The sequence below is a fragment of the Anser anser genome (genome assembly GCF_964211835.1).
Source record: "Anser anser genome assembly, chromosome: 16".
Lineage (NCBI taxonomy): Eukaryota > Metazoa > Chordata > Aves > Anseriformes > Anatidae > Anser > Anser anser.
This window is the reverse complement of record NC_139737.1, coordinates 1488791-1505164: the sequence shown is the minus strand read 5'-3', so window position 1 is coordinate 1505164 and position 16374 is coordinate 1488791. Positions and strand designations below refer to the sequence as shown.

At 67.6% G+C, this 16374-nt stretch overlaps 3 protein-coding genes across 6 annotated transcripts; 1 reads left to right on the top strand and 2 right to left on the bottom strand.

Annotated features, from left to right (window-relative positions):
- Window positions 1-1203: 1203 nt before the first annotated feature.
- On the bottom strand, window positions 1204-6617 carry STK35 (serine/threonine kinase 35). Its single transcript, XM_083801070.1, has 2 exons — window positions 6123-6617; window positions 1204-1951 (listed from the first exon to the last, which is right to left on the bottom strand). The coding sequence occupies exons 1-2, from the start codon at window positions 6571-6573 to the stop codon at window positions 1239-1241; spliced, it is 1164 nt and encodes a 387-aa protein (XP_083657196.1). The 5' UTR covers window positions 6574-6617; the 3' UTR covers window positions 1204-1238.
- A 1215-nt stretch (window positions 6618-7832) lies between these two features.
- LOC310882492 (uncharacterized protein) lies at window positions 7833-10959 on the bottom strand (the record flags this gene model as incomplete). The annotated part of the gene is made up of 3 exons (XM_083801350.1): window positions 7833-8046; window positions 8123-9674; window positions 10896-10959. The coding sequence occupies 2 exons, from the start codon at window positions 10957-10959 to the stop codon at window positions 8509-8511; spliced, it is 1230 nt and encodes a 409-aa protein (XP_083657476.1). The 3' UTR covers window positions 7833-8046; window positions 8123-8508.
- A 69-nt stretch (window positions 10960-11028) lies between these two features.
- On the top strand, window positions 11029-16345 carry PDYN (prodynorphin). Of its 4 annotated transcripts, none has more exons than XM_083802107.1 (4): window positions 11044-11167; window positions 12374-12424; window positions 13989-14136; window positions 14448-16345. In XM_083802107.1, exons 3-4 carry the CDS (start codon window positions 14008-14010, stop codon window positions 15009-15011), a joined length of 693 nt encoding a protein of 230 aa, XP_083658233.1. In that variant the 5' UTR covers window positions 11044-11167; window positions 12374-12424; window positions 13989-14007; the 3' UTR covers window positions 15012-16345. The 4 variants fall into 4 exon arrangements, with proteins under 4 accessions (XP_083658231.1, XP_083658233.1, XP_083658232.1 ...); XM_083802106.1 differs by having other exon boundaries at window positions 11115-11167; window positions 12346-12424; XM_083802105.1 differs by lacking the exon at window positions 12374-12424 and having other exon boundaries at window positions 11029-11167.
- The last annotated feature ends 29 nt before the right edge of the window (window positions 16346-16374 follow it).

Genomic DNA, 16374 nt, shown 5'->3' with positions numbered 1-16374 from the left:
CTCGCTCCCCAGCCCTGACCCGCAGCCCATGCTCGCCCCAGGACCAGCGCCGAGCCCCAGCCCCTGGCAGAAGTTGTCAGGTCACATCAATTATTTGCGCAGGAGAGCTTAAGGGAGCCAAAGTATTTTGTGCCAGGAATGCGGAGGAGACGGTTCGTGGATCGGTTTGGACAAACCAGCAGTGACAGCACCAGACCTACCCAGTGGGGTTTTCCACTGCTGCGTTCCTGCCTCTTTGGGGGGGGCGCATCAAACACTTGCTCTGCGCACACAGAGAGAGTTTGGGAGCCCCCCAGGGTGCCAGGAGCTGGGTAAGTCCCAGGAGCCCCTGTCCCCAAGGGGTACATCCATGAGGCTGGCTTCTGGAGCCCTGCAGGGAGGGCAGGGAGCCACCGAGGGATGCTGGAGGCAGCACAGAACCTCTCTGGTCCCTCTGCAGGGCGGTGTGAGCAGGCAGGGCACGGCTGGCACGATGTCCTACGTGAGCTGGGGAGCGCTCAGGTGAGCTGCAAGGAGGTTTTTGAGCAGCACCTGCCCAAGGGTCCTTCCCTTCCCCGTCGCACCCCGCAGCGAACGGCACGCGGCCATCGATCTCAAGGCTGCCAGCCAGGGGTTCGCTGGCTACAGCGGCGGTGTTGGCTCTTTGCTCTCTCGTATTTGGGGCTTACTTTGATCCAGTGGGATCTGCTTGGTGTCCGGGTAAGGGCTGGGGAGGTGCTGTGCCAGCACCTGACACAGGCGGGCTCTTCACAAGTGAGCAGCACTACGCAGCTCCACAGCAGCTCGTGAGAGACCAGGGCTGGAAAAACGTCATCCTCGCCCCTTGTGATCTGTGATTTTTTTTTGATTTCATCGAAGCGTTTGGCCTGGAGAACCCCTAACAACAGCACGTACCCAAAGCTGGTGTCAGGGGGTGCTCACGCGTCTCCCCACCACAAACCTGGCCAGGCCCCATGGAGCAGGGCTCCTGGCAGCCCCCGGGGCTTCGGGCTGCACCGGGACATGCAGCTGCTAATTCTGCTTCCCACCTCTGCTTTATTTCTGCAATAGAATAGGTGGAAAAAGAGCCCTCAGAAACAGCGCTCTGATGAGTCACTGCAGAAATAGCTTTGGGAACATAAAAAGACTCCATTGTGTCACTACAAAGTGCGTTAGCGGGCTGGTACAGCGGACGGAATAACATAAAAACGGCCGATCACTTACCCAGCTGCACAGCACAGCGGTGCCCTGCCCTGAATTTAAGCAGCACACGTAACCTGGTCCATCCTGGTTTCAAGCTCAAAGGCATCAGGTCGATCCTGCGGGTTAGCAGCCAACATGTCTTTCAGGAGCTGCTTGATCCCCTCAGACATGGAAGTCCTGCGTTTCTGAGGGATGTGCAGCTCCATCTTTGGGTTTTCTAGCAGCGCTTCCCCAACGGGCACGATCTCAGTCCCCTGCTTGACGTAGGTCCCCAGCAGCTCCTTCTTGGTCTCGGCATCGATGAAAGTTATCCTCTCGATCATGGCCCAGATGATGATGCCGAGGGCAAAGATGTCAGCCTTGGCCGTGTAGTGTCCCTCCCAGACCTCGGGGGCCATGTAGAAGTCGGAGCCGCAAGCCGAGGACAGCCAGTACTTGTTCACATTCACGTTTTTGTTCTCGTTGCCGCCCTTCTTGCCCCGAGCCGTGAGACCGGCGCACACCTTGCTGAGCCCGAAGTCGGCCACCTTGAGAACCGGGGCGCCGGATTTCTCGGTGATGAGGATGTTGTCCGGCTTCAGGTCCCGATGGACGATGTGGTTCTTGTGCAGGAAGGCGATGGCGCTGGTCAGCTGCAGCATGAAGCTCCTGTTCGTGGCCGGGTCGGGCCGTCGCGACAGCACGTACTGGTTGAGGTCTCCCCCCTCGCAGAACTCCATCACGAACCAGAGGTAGCACGGCTCCTCCGCGTAGCCCAGGATCCTCTCACCTTACCGAAAGGGGAAAATAAATAAATAAATAAACAAGAGTTGGTTTTTCAGGAACATTACAAAGCACCCAGGCCAGCTCAGCAAGGCACAGGCACGGTTCACGCAGTCAGGGCGCCAGGAACTTGCCATGGGGCGATTCCCTCCGGGCTCCGAAAGCCGAAGCAGCCCAGGAGGAAAAGCACAAGGGGAGGGGGGGGGTTCAGCGGCGAGTCTACGGGAAAACCAGCTCCAGGTGGACGCCGGCTCCACCACCGAGCCCTGCAGCAGCAGGCAGAGGCTGCCTATAGCCTTAAGCTTTATTGATGAGACTGCCACGGGGCAGTAAATCACCCCCGAGCGCTGCCAGCCAAGCTGTGCTACACTGAGGCACGCCGGTGTCACGGCCCTGCTGGCAGCTCTCGGGCTGGAAGGGTGACTGGGAGCACTGGGTTTGTGCTCGGGGAGCTCGGCCACCTTATCTGGCGCTGGTTAAGTGTCAGCGAGGCTTCAGAGAGGAAACCGGAGGCTCAAGCAGACAACAGTGCTTAAGTGCCATCTCAGCCATGCTTACGGGTACGCCCGCTGCCCTGCTGATCGGTGCCACCACTATTTAGCGCGGCCCCACCAGCTTCTTCCTTCACCAGACCTCTCTTCTCTGAGCCAGCCAGCTGCTGGCGCTGCCATTTCAGACGCAGCCACGGCCTCGCTTTGCTCCAGGAATTGGTTTTCCCTCGAGGACCACGGGGAGAAGCAGGAGGACACCGCTCGCCTCTGCCACAGCGAGCACAGCCCGGACAAACGTGTCCAGAAGCCAGTTAGCTAACCCCACCCGCCTGACAAAGTGGTGTTGTGGGTTTTTTTCCTTTTTTTTTTTTTTAAGCAAAGCCCTAGAGACGATTTGGGAAAGCCACCTTCCGGCAGCAGGTAAAGCCAAGGACTACCAGGGCCACCAGCCCCGGGCTCTCCGGCACCCGGGCGCGCAGCGGTCAGTGGTGGGAGCGGGTGGGAATCGGGGTTATTTGCACAAACAGTCTGTAGCCATGGCTACTGCCATGGAGATGAAACACGGCACAACACGAGGGGTTGGCTGCACCTCCCTGCCCTCGGCAGGGCCCAGGGGTAGGGCTGGGGGAGCATCGGGGGGGTGGGGGCACGGCGCTGGGGCACCTGCAGGCGGCAGGTGAGGGGGCCTGCATGGTGAGGAGCAGCAAAGGACGGCTCGGATGTGCAGGACAGAAATCTGCAGCTCCTCCGGAGCGAGGACATGCCAGCAGGGAGCTGAGGCAGAAGCTGCTCAGCCCAGCTCACGCCCGGGGGCTGCCGAACCCCAGCAGCGGGGCACGGAGCTTGGCCTCCCGGGGGACGAGGCTCCATCACCAGCTCACCAACAGCGGGGGCCCCCCCGGCGCCAACAAGCTGAGGCTTGGTGTTAGAACGAAGGCTCCGAGTTAAAACCTGGCCCCCGACCCTCTGCAGGCGCAGGGAGGACGCCACTGACCCGGCGGTAGCCGTGAGCACGGCGCGCTTCGCTTTGGGTGGAGCGCTGCTGGGAGAGGCTAAAGCCAAGAGCAATATTTCCTCGTTTTCTTCCTATAATCTGAAAGTGTTTTAGCTGTTAAATCATCTTCCTGCCTTCAAAACAAACAGCCTTAAACGTAAAGAGCCGGCAAGGCGCTTCCGAAAGATGAGATTTTTTTTTTTTTAAGCCACTCAGGCTGCCAAGAGCTAAAGGGATGCAGGAGAGGCCAGACCCGGTCCTCCGAGCACCTCCTCACCAGGCCCTGCGCTGCCGGCCCCAGTCGTGTGCCAACCCCTCCATCCCCGCAGCCCGCCCGGGGAGCTCGTTACCGGCTCGCTGACTTGCCCGGCATCGCTGGGAGCAGCCTAAGGACAGCGGAAGCAGCATCCCACTGCCTCCGAGTCCCCTCTGCGCAAAGAGGCTGCGCTGGGGAGAAGTATCAGCGGTGCGAAGCTGGGTGCTTGGACCCACGGGTGATGCCCGGGCATCCACAAGCACGGCGCTGGGTTGGTGGCTCAAAAAAAAGGGGCGCTAGGAAGCAATCCCCTGCCCCTGCTCCCCGAGGGGGGCAGCTCTGCCCGTCACCACCTTGGGTCAGGAGCGACAAGAGGGGCACGTAGCCACGCACAAGCCCCGGAGGTGCGCACGCGTCGGGGCACCGAGCACACCGCTCACGTACACGCCTCCCCTCGAGGCTTCCTTGCGCATCCTGCCCAAAAGGAGATGCAGAATAATAAATTTGAAACGACGACGCCCTGGCACAGCCCAGCGTCCTAGCAGTTATGCTCCCGATTCAGATTAATCCCCCACCCCCCCCCCCCCAACCTTTCCCCGCGCCTGGCACGGCATCTGTGCAGCCCGTAAATAGCCGCGCTGCGGTCGTGCCGAGCAGCACGGCCACGCGCCGGCACCTCAGGGACGGAGCTCAGCGGCCCACCTAAGCTCTGGTGTTAAAAAAAATAAAAAAATAAAAATATTTATCAGCACGGCATCGAACCCGGGGCTGGGGGAGGCAGCAGGGCCAGGGTGGGCAGAGCTCTCCGCGCCGGGAGATCCCTGCGTGGAGCTTTCCCCGCTGCAGCTTGGGCACCCCAAACGCAGGGGGCTGCTCGGCGACGTGGAAAATCGGAAAAATCGGTCCCTGCCCTTCTGCAGGCCGCTGCCTCGAGTGGTTGAGCACAGGGGGGGGGAGGAGGGAGGCCGGCATCGGGGCCGCGTGGGGATGGCCACACAGGTCCAGGCATGTCCCCGTGGGTTCGGGAGCTGCCGATCTGCTCGGGGAACGGCCCTGCAGCCTTCTACGGGGGTCTGGAGGAGAAAGTCTGCGTGGGTGCGGGGCAGGCACGGGGAGACCCAGCTCCCCGAGGGGCGCGGGGCGGGGGGGGTCCCGGCACCTCGCGGACCTTTGGGGAGGTGTCGGGGGGAGCTGGCTGTGGCCGGGGGGTGCTCGGAGGAGCCGGAGCTCTGGTGTTTTTCCACATCTCCAGCTCACGTTGGCCAAGCCGGGCCTGACAGGCAGCCAAGGGAGCAGAGGGAGGGAGCGTCTGGGGGATGTCACCAGCACAGCAGCCGTCGGCTGCGGCAGGAGGGGACCCCGAGAGCTCCGTGGTGCTGGGAGGGACCCCGGGGGAAGGTGGGGGTGCCAGCCCAGGTCATGGGCACACCTCTGTCCCTGTACTTGCTGGTGGGGGGGGGGGGAACTGGGGACAGGGGAGCACAAAAAACAGCCTCAAAACTGTAAGAGCCCAAACGGAGCACCCAGAGGGGCTGCAGCCTTGGGGTGCTCGGGGATGGGACCATGCGTAGGGAAGGTCCCCAAGGGTGCGTACAGGCTGTGGGGGGTGTCAGGGCTGCGGGGGGGGCGCAGAGGGCACAGCAGCTGGAGGTGGGGGTGCGATGGAGAAGGCACGCGCAGGACAGGGGCACAGGGAAGGGCTGAGGGCAGCACACGGGGACGTCCCCAGGGTGCACCCGAGCCTGGGGGTAACAACAAGGGGTCCCCTAGGAGGGGGGCACAGGGCTGGGGGGGCTGCACGGGGAGGGAGAGGGGTCCCTGGGTGCTGCACAAGGAGGAAGAGGGCAGAGGGGAGGGGACAGGGGGGGCAGCAGAGGGGCCAGGAGAGGTGACAGAGGGCTGGGTGCGTGCGGGATCCCATGGGGGTGATCGGGGAGGGTGTCAGCAGGGAGGGGCACAGCTTTTGGGGGGGGGACTGAGACAAGCAGGGGTGCGCTGGGGTGAGCTGGGGTTATATGGGAAGGGCAGCGAGGTGAATAAAGGGGGGGGAGACAGGGCTGCTCCCTGAGGGGAGAGGGCACGGGGTGGGGGGGATCAGAGCAAGGTCTGGGGGCTCCACGGAAGGGACTGGGGGTCTGGGGGGGGTCCAGGGAGCTCAGAGGTAGGGGGGGCAGGAAGGGAGGAGGCCGGGGGGGGGCTGGGGGGACTCGGGGGTGCCCCGGGGGGGCCATGACGGTACCGGGAGTGTGGTGCCGGTACCGGGGTGGTCCGAGGGTGCAGTGTCGGTACCAGGGGTGCCCCGGGGCTGGCGTGCTGCTACCGGGGGGGCCCTGGGGGGGCCGTGCCGGTACCGGGGAGGCCCAGGGGGTGCCGTGCCTGTACCGGGGAGGCCGTGCCGGTACCGGGGGGGGGTCGTGGGGTCCGGAGCCGGGTGTACCTTTGAGGGAGGTCTCGACGAGGCGCAGGTAGAGCTGGCTGCGCTTGTTGCCGTGGCTCATGCGCTGCCCCAGGCCGTGCCGCTGCAGCACGCACTCCTCGAAGCGCACCACGTTGGGGTGCTGCCGCCGCAGGCTGGTGAGCGCCCAGAACTCGGCCAGCGCCAGCTCCACGTTCTCGGGGGCGTCGCAGCGGATCCGCTTCACGGCCAACCGGGCGCCGCCGCGGCCCGACACCGCCTCGTACACCACGCCGTACGCCCCGCGGCCGATCTCGGCCAGCAGCCGGTACCGCGGGGCCCCACCGCCACCGGCACCACCGCCACCGGTACCGGTACCGGCACCTCCCGGCCCCGCCGCCGGCCCCGCCGCCGCCATGGCCCCGCGCCGAGCCGCCCGCCGCCGCCGCGCCGCCCTTTGTGTCCCTCGGCGGCCACCGTCCGCCGTCTCCATGGCGACGCCGCCGGGTGGGAGGGGGGCGGTGGGGGGGGGGGGGGGGCCGCGCGCTCGCCCCCCGCCCGCCCGCCCGCCCGGGGAGCGCCGCGCGCGCGCTCGGGCGAGGGGGGCACGCGCCGCCGCCGCCGCCGCCGCGACGGAGGGCGGAAAAGCGCGCCCTGCCTGCCCCTTTAAGCGGGCGGCCAATCGGCGCGCCGCGGGGCGAACCACTGCCGGGCCGCGGGGGGGGGCGGGGGGGGAGAGGCTTGGAGAGGGGTCCCCGCCGTAACCGGGAGGGGATCGGTGGGGGAGGTCGGGGTTTGCGGGGGCGGTTAAGGACCGGACGATGTCCCGACGGGGGGGTTTAGGGCGGTGGGAGGGGCAGGGTGGGGGCAGGCCCGCTCGTCCCCCCCCCCGGAGGGTTGGTACGGGCCGGGCCGGTGTAAACAGAGAGGGAGGGGGCGGGGCTTGGCTGCGGGGAGGGGCGGGGCTGCGCGCCGTGACGTCACCGGCGCGTGCCGCCGGGAGGGGCGGGGCCGGGCACCGGGCACCGGGCACCGGGCACCGGGCACCGGGCACGGCGGCTCGCGGAGCGGCTCCCCCCGGCCCCAGCCCCGGTCCCAGCCCGTTAAGGTCCCTCAGCCGCCGCCCCCCCCCCGTCCCGGTTAACGGAGACCCCCCCCCGGGGCTCCCGGTGCTGCCTCACGGCCCCGCTGCGGCCGGGTCCCCGCTGCGGCCCCGGTGCGGCCGTGAGGGCGGCTGGGGGGGGCAGCGCCGGGGACCCCCCCCTCCCCGGTACCGGGGGGGAAGGCGGGGAGGGGCCACCGGGGGGGCCCTGACGGTGGGTCCGGTGTGGGCAGCCCGAGAGCGAGCGGCTCCGGTGAGCGGCGTGAGCTCCGGTCGCTGGGAGAGGGGCACGTGGGGTCACCGGGTGCTACGGGACCCCCGGGCTCAACCTCACCGGGCTCCACGGGACCCCCCCCGTGCTCACCGGGTGCTACGGGACCCGCCGCCGCCCCCGGCCCCCGCTCTGCTCCACCCGACGGAACCGTGCCGACACCGGAGCCGTTTGGCCCCGGAGCCTTCGTAGGGGCCCGGAGGCCGCGGGGCTGTGGCGGGGTTTGGGGAGAAGCGGCCGGCCCTCGCCGCAGTGTGGGGCCGCTGGGACGGGCACCGGTGGCCCCTGGGGGGGGGACGGGGGCTGAGACACGAAGCAGGGGTGCAGGAGGCGGCAGCCGGTTACCGGCAAGGGCTGGCCCGGTCCCGGTACCGGTCCTGGTTCCTGTCCCGGTTCCTGGCCTGCTCTGGCCTCGTGCACGGGACACGAAGCGGGGCCCCAAACGCCACTCGGTGCCACCCTCCGTCCCCACCCGCCTCCTTGGCCACCACTGCCAACTGGTCCCAACTGGGATGTCACCTCCGCCACTGCCAACTGGTCCCAACTGGGATATCACCTCCAGCACTGCCAACTGGTCCCAACTGGGATGTCACCTCCACCAGTGCCAACTGATCCCAGAATTGGGATGTCACCTCCGCCACTGCCAACTGGTCCCAACTGGGATGTCACCTCCACCATGGTCCCAAAGCTGCCATCGCCCCCCGGCACCGTCACCGGCTGCTGTGCGAGGCTGGGCCAGGGGGCTCAGCGGGGCAGGACCCCCGGGGACAGGGGCAGGGGGGAGCAGGCGCCCGGGCAGAGCCCCCCGGTGCCCCGCAGGCGCCGGCTGACGTTATCTGCCAGCGTTATCTGCCACCGCCTCCTCCCACGTGCCGCGAGCGGTGCTGCGCACGCTCGTCCCCCTCCTCTCCGAAGCCGCTTTTAACGGAGGGAGTCGAGAAAACTTCCCTCTTACGGCACATCTCTCACCCAGGTGCTTAATTACTGTTGTCCCGGGGAAACGTCAGCGTGACTCAGAGACGCTTTCCCATTAGGAAGCGACAGATGAATATTAATTAAAGGCGCTGGCGGGTGGGCTCGCAGGCAGCGCCTTTCCCGAGAGGACCCCCGTCGCCCCCCACGCCCGCCCGGCCTGCGACCAGCCCTGGGACCAGCCTCTCGCACCCGCGGTGCACGTGGGCGATAACGCGGCCGGGGACGGGAGAAACCCAACGGGGTTGGGTTGCCCAACGGGGCACCTCGTTACCCCCCCTCCCGTCTCCGTGCTCGGGGGGCTCCCCAGGCGCCTCTCCCCGCGGTGCAATTACCCCGCCGGCTGCGGTGCTGCAAGCGAGGCGGCTGCACCCCGGTGCCAGCAACGGGGGCGTCGGCGGGGCCAGGGCGGCTCCGTTCCCCTCCTGGGGCTCGGCGGACACCGGGGCTGTGGCGGGGGGCTGCCGCCGGCCGGGGCCGTGATGCGGTGCTGAGCAATAGGCGCTGGGGTCCTGCGCTGGGCTTGCGTCGCTGCAGCCCCCCCGGGTGCTGCTTTTGGTGCTCGCTTTGAGCCCGTTTGGCTCCCAGCGTGTGCCGAGAGCCGGCCCGGCTGCGGGCAGGTCGGATTTTGGGGTGCGGCCGTGGCCGCACCGTTCCCCTCCCCGGTCCCCAGGCGGGCGGCAGCCCTCGGGGCGCTGCTGCTCCCACCCAGAGGGGCTCCGAGCGAGCCGTTTGCCTGCGCGGCAGCGGGGGCGAAGCGGGGAGGCTGGCTTTCGGAGCCGTGCTTGGTGAGTTTGGGAGGGCGAGCCGACAGACGTGGTGGTTTTGGCGTGAGAAAACCCTCCCCGCGGCCGCTGCGGAGCCTCGCGGTGCCCGCAGGGCTGCTCGCTCCGGCGGCGGGGGGTTAAACCTCCCGGGGACCACCCGCAGCAGCCGCAGGGCTGAGGGTGCCGGCTGCGGTTTGCAGCTGCTTTTTGTTCTCGGCTTTGTTCTCTCCTTCCGTGCCTGCACAGCCCAGCCAACGTGAGCGGCGGGGATGGAGGGGGGCGAGGAAGCCTCTGCCTGTGCCCTCTGGGGACTGAGATGTGTCCCCCACCTCCCCGCAGCGCTGCTGCCACTTCCCAGCACGGGTCCTGCACGGGACATCCCCTCCAGTCCCCTCCAGTCCCCTCCAGTCCCCTCCAGTCCCCTCCAATCCCCTCCAGTTCTCTCCAGTCCCCTCCAGTCCCCTCCAGTCCCCTCCAGTCCCCTCCGCCAGCCCCGGGGAGATGCAGGGTGCTCTACCCTTGCTTCCCCTCCTTTTCCCTGCTCCCTCGGTCCCCCCACGCGGGTTCAGCCCCAGCTTGGCTGAGCCAAAACCCACCCCACGAGACCCCACGAGCTTCTGGGTTCAGCGCAGTGCCCCAAACGTGGAGGCTAGTGAGGGTTGCACTGGTGGGACTGGGAACGGCCGGCGCCCGCTGCCTCCTTGCCCGGCTCCGGAGGGTCCCGGCCGTGCCGATGGCCCCCGCGCCCCTCACTGGCACCGGGAGGGCTGAGCACAGGCACCGGGTCCGGCAGCCGGTGCTGAAGCCAGGGAGAAAGTCAGGTTGCTGGGAAACATCCCTCTTGAGCGCCGATAAAAATAGCTCCGTCTTCAAGGCGAGCATGGGCTGCGCTGCGGCCCCTGGAGCTGCTGGGGACGGGGCGGCCGGGCCCCGGGGGGGGGGTTTGGTGTTCGGGGGGGGCGTCAGGATGTGGTGCTGGTGGTGCGTGGCCTTATGGGGGTGTCCCAGCGCTGCCCAGCCCCAAAACGGGCTTGGAAATGTGTGAGCAGGGCTCAGAGCCAAGCAGGGGGTGCGGGGGGGGCTCTGCCTTCCCTCAGCCCGCTCCCTCAGCCCCTTCAGGGTTTTTCAGGGTTCCTTTTGGGTTTGTTCCCGGGAGGAGGAGGGCAAGAGGGGAGGGCGGTGGGGGAGGCCCGGTGGGTCTGGGCCCTCCCGCAGCGTTGGGGGGGGGGGTCTCTGCAAGGTCTTTGCTGCCTGATTGCAGCCGAGCTGGGTGGGGGGAGCAAGCCCCGAGCGGCTCCTTGGCCTCTCCCGGGGCGCAAAGCCACCCCCTCGCCCTCCCCGGTGCCTTTCGGGTGGGCTCCTTCCTCTCCCCGGCACCGCCACAAGGACGGGGCTTCTCCGGAGCCTGGATAACGGGGCGCAGCGCCGAGGGCTCCCCTAGACCCCCTGCGTCTTGGGCACGGTTCACATTAACACACCCGTGCAGCTGACAGAGACCCCCGCCCGCCGCCCGCCGCGCTGGGGACCCGCGTTCCCGTCCTGTCGGGGTTCCCCGGGGTGGGGAAGCAGGGGCTGCGGGACAGGCTGGGGGGGGGGCTCGCACCCGGTCCCCAGGGCTCTTGGCGAGGCCGTGGCGAGGCGGGAGAGCCTGCTCGGGAGGTGGCGGGGATGCTGCGGGGCTGATTATTCACAGCTTCCCTCACCCCGATTGGCTCCGCGGCGCTGAGCGGAGCCGGGCCCCGCAGCAGGAGGAGACTCGGTGGCCATAAAAGCGGGCTTGGGAGCCGACGGGGCGGCGAGTCCAGCGGGCACCCGCGCGCTCCACGGCCTCCGGCCCAGCCTCGCCGCCGATGCCCGGCTCAGCCTGACGCGGGAGCGCCGCCAGCGACCCCGGGCGAGGGGGGCTCCGCGTGCCCCCCAGCTCCGCAGGGTTTGGCCAAGGGGGAGAGCTCGGCGGGACGGGGAGCGCCAGCAGGTAGGGCCGGGGCGCACGGCCGCGGATTCGGGGTTCGGGTCGCCGCCTCGCTCCCCTTCCCTCGCGCCTCGCCGTCGTCCCCTCGCTGCAGCTGGGCATCGCTCCTGCTCGCCGGAGCGTGGCTCAGGTTGTTTAAAAACATCTCCCCGGCTGCTGCGCCGGGGGCACCTCGCGCTCCTCGCGTTGTTGAGGCTCGGAAGCGCGGCTGGGGCTCCCGCCTGGGCGCAGGTGCTCCGCTCGCCCCTCGCTTCGCTGGGGGCTCGTTTCGATGCTGGTGCCGCGGCCACCTGCCCACGCGGAGAGCTCGCAGGGACAGAGCCGAGGGCAGCGAGACGGCACGGGGAGCTGGGGAAATGCCGGCAGGGTGCCTCCAGCTGCGCGCCCTCGGCCAGACCCCGCCGTGCGGCGGCGTTGCTGGGTTTTGCCGCGATTCTGGTCAAAAAGTCATTGGCTTTTTTTTTTGAGAAACGTTGGCCTGAACTTGTCGTCGGGTCATTTTTAAAACGGAGAGGAAAGGAGCTGCTGGAAGGTGGTTCTGCTTCTCCACCACACATCTGTAGGGTCCCAAACTCTCCGGGTTAGACTTCCCTAGGAGAAAGCTGCAAGCCTGGGTGCCCGGAGCGTGCCGGCGCTGCGTGAGGGCTGGGGACGTCTCTGCGCTAGAAATGCTCACAGTTACGGGGGGGGGGGGTGGCTGGGAGCAAAGCCTCCCCCTGGCCGTGCTGCCGATCTCTGTCACCTGCTGCCTGCCTGGTGCCGGTTCCCCGTCCCTCCGGTGCCGGTACAGCCGAGGTCGTAATCCAGCCCTATGGTACATGGGTGCACTCGGGGCTTTTCCGCGTGAGCAAAGCCTGGGTGGGCATCAAAACCCCGAGCAGAAAAGGGGCAGGAACGGAGGGGCCGTGCACGTGGGACACAGGTCGGGTGTGCTGAGGGCAGACGCAGGAGCCCAGAGCCACCAGGGGCACTTCCAGCGGTGGCTGAGGTCGTGTGGACGGGACGTGGCTCCAGGACATGAGCCCGAGCAGACATGCCCAGCCTCGGGGTGCCCCCAGGTACCCCAGCGTCACGCTCTAACCCCGCTGTTCTCCTTCCTCCCTTTGTCTCTGCCCGTTGCGTGTTCCTTCTTTTCACTTTTGCCTTAAGCTCTGCGTTTTCCCCCCCTTTCCCTGCCCCGGTACTGCCAGCCTCTCCTCCCTCCCGCAGCAGGAGCACGGCAGAGCGCCGTGGGGACCTTGGTGGCAGTGCGGGGACAAGGTAGGTTCGCGGCGGGCTGGCCGCGGTGCCGGGGGGGGGCTGCAGCTTGTTCCCTGCTGCCGGACAGCCATGGGGTGATCGCCTTGGGCTGCGCAGGGAGTGATGATGAGCAGGGTCCCAGCAGCAGCGCTGCCGTGCAGCCGACGGATGTAATTAGTGAGCTTCGTTTCCCTCGGTATCGCAGCTCGCGCTTACCTTGGTGGCTGGGGACTCCTCTCTCAGTGCCGTCTCGGTGGCAGGGAGGTGAGAAGGGACTGCCCGTGGGGTCTCAGGGGTGTGGGGCAGGGCAGCCCGTCCTGCCGTGCCCCTGTCCGTGCCCACCTTGGGGGCCGCCTGCCCCGTGCCCACCGCTCTGCCGGGGCGAGTCGTGGCGGTGCTCGGGGCCGCGCGGAGCCAGCGTGCGGTGGGTGCAGCCGAGGAATGCAGCTAGCTTGACACACGATGGTGCAGATAATTCAAATTAAAATTTAATTTAGCATGAATTAATACCGTGGCATTAACATTTCTTCATCAGTGCCAATTACAGTACATTAGCAGACGCTGCCAGAGAATACAATAGTCTCTGACATGCGTCATTAACGTGTAACAGATCCCTCTGGGTCATGCCTTTCCACCCCAGATAAAAGCAGCCGTGGAGGCAGGAGGGTGCTTGCTGCCAGCACGCCCCTTTGGGGTCAGCTCTCCCTCCCAGGGCCGTTGTGGGCCCAGAGTCACCACCGTTCCCAGGTGCTGCCACCGGTGCTGGCCACCGGCCCCTCCAGCATCTCCGGGGGGTTCAGGGGTGGCACCGGGCGCTGCCACCGGCACAGCCCCTCTCCGAGCCGTAGCACGGCGCGTCCAGCCCTCCTGGGCACATCCACGGAGGCAAGATGCCCCGGCAGGGCTCTCAGTAGGCCGGCGGATGGCAATCGTGGCTGGCAGGTAGGATTCATCCTGAAATAAGCTTTTTTCCCCTCCCTCCCTCCCACTGTACTCCCCATACAGAAGCAGCGCGGCAGGGAGGGGAGCAGGGGAAGCAGCCGGGGCGTAGCAGTGGAGTGAGGCCGTACCGACAGCCCAGCACCCAGTCCTGCCCACGTCGCCCCCAGCCCCTTCGGCTGGCGGCTCTGCAGCTCGGCGTTGTGCTTCCCCAAGGCCAAGGGGAGAGCCGCTGATTCATCCCCTCCACGCCGCGCAAACGCGCGCTTGCAATGTTGCAGAGAAATGCGATGCTAAAAGAAAAAGGGACTGTCCTTGCAGACAACACACAAGAGGTGATGGGGGGCTCGGGATGGGGCTTTGGTCCTCGAGGCTTGTGCAAAGGGCCAGGCTGCAGGCGGGGTCCGCATCCTGCGGTGTCCCCGCGGATCACTCCTGTCCCCCTTGGTGCCCAGGAGCAGCTCCCAGAGGTGAGTGGTGATGGTGCGGGCACGGATCCTGGCACCCGTCCCCAGGAGCGGGTGGAAGCAGTAGGTGGCCTGCTCCACCCCACGGGGTGGCGAGGGGCTCCGGGCACGGTGGGGTGAGGGCTCTGGGTGCTGGACACGGGTAGGTGACGGTCCCTGTGCTGTCTCGCCCTCCCCAGGCAGCGGCTGCAGGGCAGGATGGCGCGGCGGGCGCTGGTGCTGGTGCTCTGCCTCTCCCTGGCTGCGGCAGCCTCCGCCGACTGCGCGACCCAGTGCTCCCTGTGCGCCAGCCAGGGACGGGGCACCGAGAGCAGCGTGCGGCCCCTGGTGAGTGCTGGTCCCGAGCAGCCCCTGGAATTTAGCAAGGAGGTAAAATAGCGAGGGTTGGGGGGTTGCGGGGACACGCTTGGGGACGTCACAGGGTGACGGTGTGTGGTCGGCAGAGCTGGGCGCTCGCAGGCTCGTATGGGTGGTCGCAGGCACCCAAGGGTGCTGGGGGTGCACAAGCTTTGGCTCCTTGCTGAGCTTGGCAGCGTGGCAGGCGCGGATCCAGGGGCTGGGGTGGTGGCACCCCCTGGCAGGGCGAGCGCCCCGCGTGCCAGGTGATGCCAGCGGGCGCCGCGGCTGCTGTCTTGCAGATGTGCCTGCGGGAGTGCCAGGGCTCCTCGCCGCCTGGTGCCGAGTGGGAGACCTGCAGGAAGGCGCTGGCGCTGCTGGCCCCGCTGGTGGCCCTGGCCGAAGGGACGGACCCGTCCCCTTCGGATGCAGAGGACGAGGAAGAGCCGGAGCAGGATCCCAACCCCGGGGAGCTGCCGTTGGCACCGGCCAAGCGCTACGGGGGCTTCATGAAGAAGCTGGCCAAGGGGAAGCTGCTGTCCCTGCTGCGCGAGAACGCCCACAGCAAGGGCAGCCTCAGCAAGAAGTTCGGGGGCTTCGGCCGCAAACCGGGGGAGCGGGCGGCCCCCGAGGACTACCCGGGGCCGGGGGACGTGGGCAGCGAGGAGCCCGCGGGGACGGGGGCCGAGGGGCAGGAGCTGGCGGAGCTGCACAAGCGCTACGGCGGCTTCATGCGCCGGATCCGGCCCAAGCTCAAGTGGGACAATCAGAAGCGCTACGGGGGCTTCCTGCGGCGGCAGTTCAAAGTGACCACGCGGTCGGACGAGGACCCCAGTGCCTACTCAGCGGAGGTCTTAGACCTATAGAGCCCAGCATGGGACAGGCGGCCCCGCGGGTCCCCACGCCGACAGCCCAGATGATGCCGTCGCCCCCAACCCTGTCCCCTGCCCAGCCCTGCGTGGCTGGCATCGTCCCCACCTCGTCCCCACCACGGGGCACGGGCTGGGCTCTGCCACCCCCAGCCTCAGCCCAGCACACCCCACGGAGGCGGCCCCGGCTCTGCTCCCACTTGTTCCTCTCCTGCTCACCCGCCCACCCCTCCAGGACCCCGTGCACCCAGGGGATGTTGTCACTCCTCCGGCTGCTGGTGGTGCAGCTGCTGGGCCAGCCCCCGTGCTCCCCAGGTAGTGCGGGGGCAAATCCATTGGGGATGCATCCCCTGCCCTCCCGTGGCTGCAGAAGCACAGCAGGGTCTGGAAACCATCACAGCTGACGCATAGGGCAACAGCTCCTGAGGCCTGGGAAGGATGAGCTGGAGCAGGATCAGGCCCTGCAGGCTCAGATACGGCCCGTGCAACCAGCAGGTCCCACGGGGGCTTCCGCCAGCCATGGGGAGAGGCAGCTGGGCAGGGCTCACACCACATCCCTGCCATCGGGGCAGGCTGCTGTGCTTGGCCGAGCACCCCCGTCCCCTCCTGGAGCTGCTCGTTGTGTCCCGCTCATCCCAGCACCCACCCAGCCCCACCACCTTCCCCGTTCCGAGAACACCCTCGCGGTTCGCTCACCCGGGAGCGGGGTCGGACCTGCTTCCCCGGCCCCCTGCTCCCCCTGCAGCCAATAAAAGGCAGATGCCAACGAAGTCGTGCCCGGTGCCGAGCGTCTGCTTCTTCCACGTGGATCCGGCCCTTGGCACGAGGTGATCATGCACCCCAAACCTGGAGGGCCACGAGTGCCAGCTTTGATGCCTGGCGTACTCCATGCACTGTGGGTGCCCCCAAACCCCGCTGCTTCTGCCCCTGGAGCCGTGCCCTGCCTGGGAAGCCCAGCAGCTGCCCAGGCTGTGCCAAGCCCTCCCCTTGCTGCTTGTGCTTCCAGGACAGCATGACCCCGCTGGCAGCAGCTCCGTGCCAGGAAAGCCAAAGCCAGGCAGCAAACACCCCTTTCGAACGTCTCCATAGCCTCAGCCCCTGTTCCAAGCAAGACACACCAGCACCAGCCAAGCCCCCAAGTTCCAGGGGGGGGAAGGCCCTGGGGCAGCAGCTCACCCACAGCACAGAAACACCCCACACCCAGCTGGGGCTGCTCCATGTCCACGTCCCCTCCTGGGGCTGCAGAGCACCTAAAGATGTCGGGGGGGGCACATGCAGGGCTGACCCCTCCTCACGGTGCCCAGGGCTCAGCCTCACCTCCAGGCTCCTCTCCTCTTCCCCTCATGGGGCTGGATGAGGC

Excerpts from the sequence above, each read along its gene's own strand:
- PDYN (XM_083802104.1), top strand. The coding sequence starts at position 13,326 with ATGGCAATCGTGGCTGGCAG. Across the intron at positions 13,346-13,988 it reads ATGGCAATCGTGGCTGGCAG|GCAGCGGCTGCAGGGCAGGA; the intron begins GTAGGATTCATC and ends CGCCCTCCCCAG. Across the intron at positions 14,137-14,447 it reads AGAGCAGCGTGCGGCCCCTG|ATGTGCCTGCGGGAGTGCCA; the intron begins GTGAGTGCTGGT and ends GCTGTCTTGCAG.
- STK35 (XM_083801070.1), bottom strand. The coding sequence starts at position 6,573 with ATGGAGACGGCGGACGGTGGCCGCCGAGGGACACAAAGGGCGGCGCGG. Across the intron at positions 1,952-6,122 it reads CGTCGAGACCTCCCTCAAAG|GTGAGAGGATCCTGGGCTAC; the intron begins GTACACCCGGCT and ends CCTTTCGGTAAG.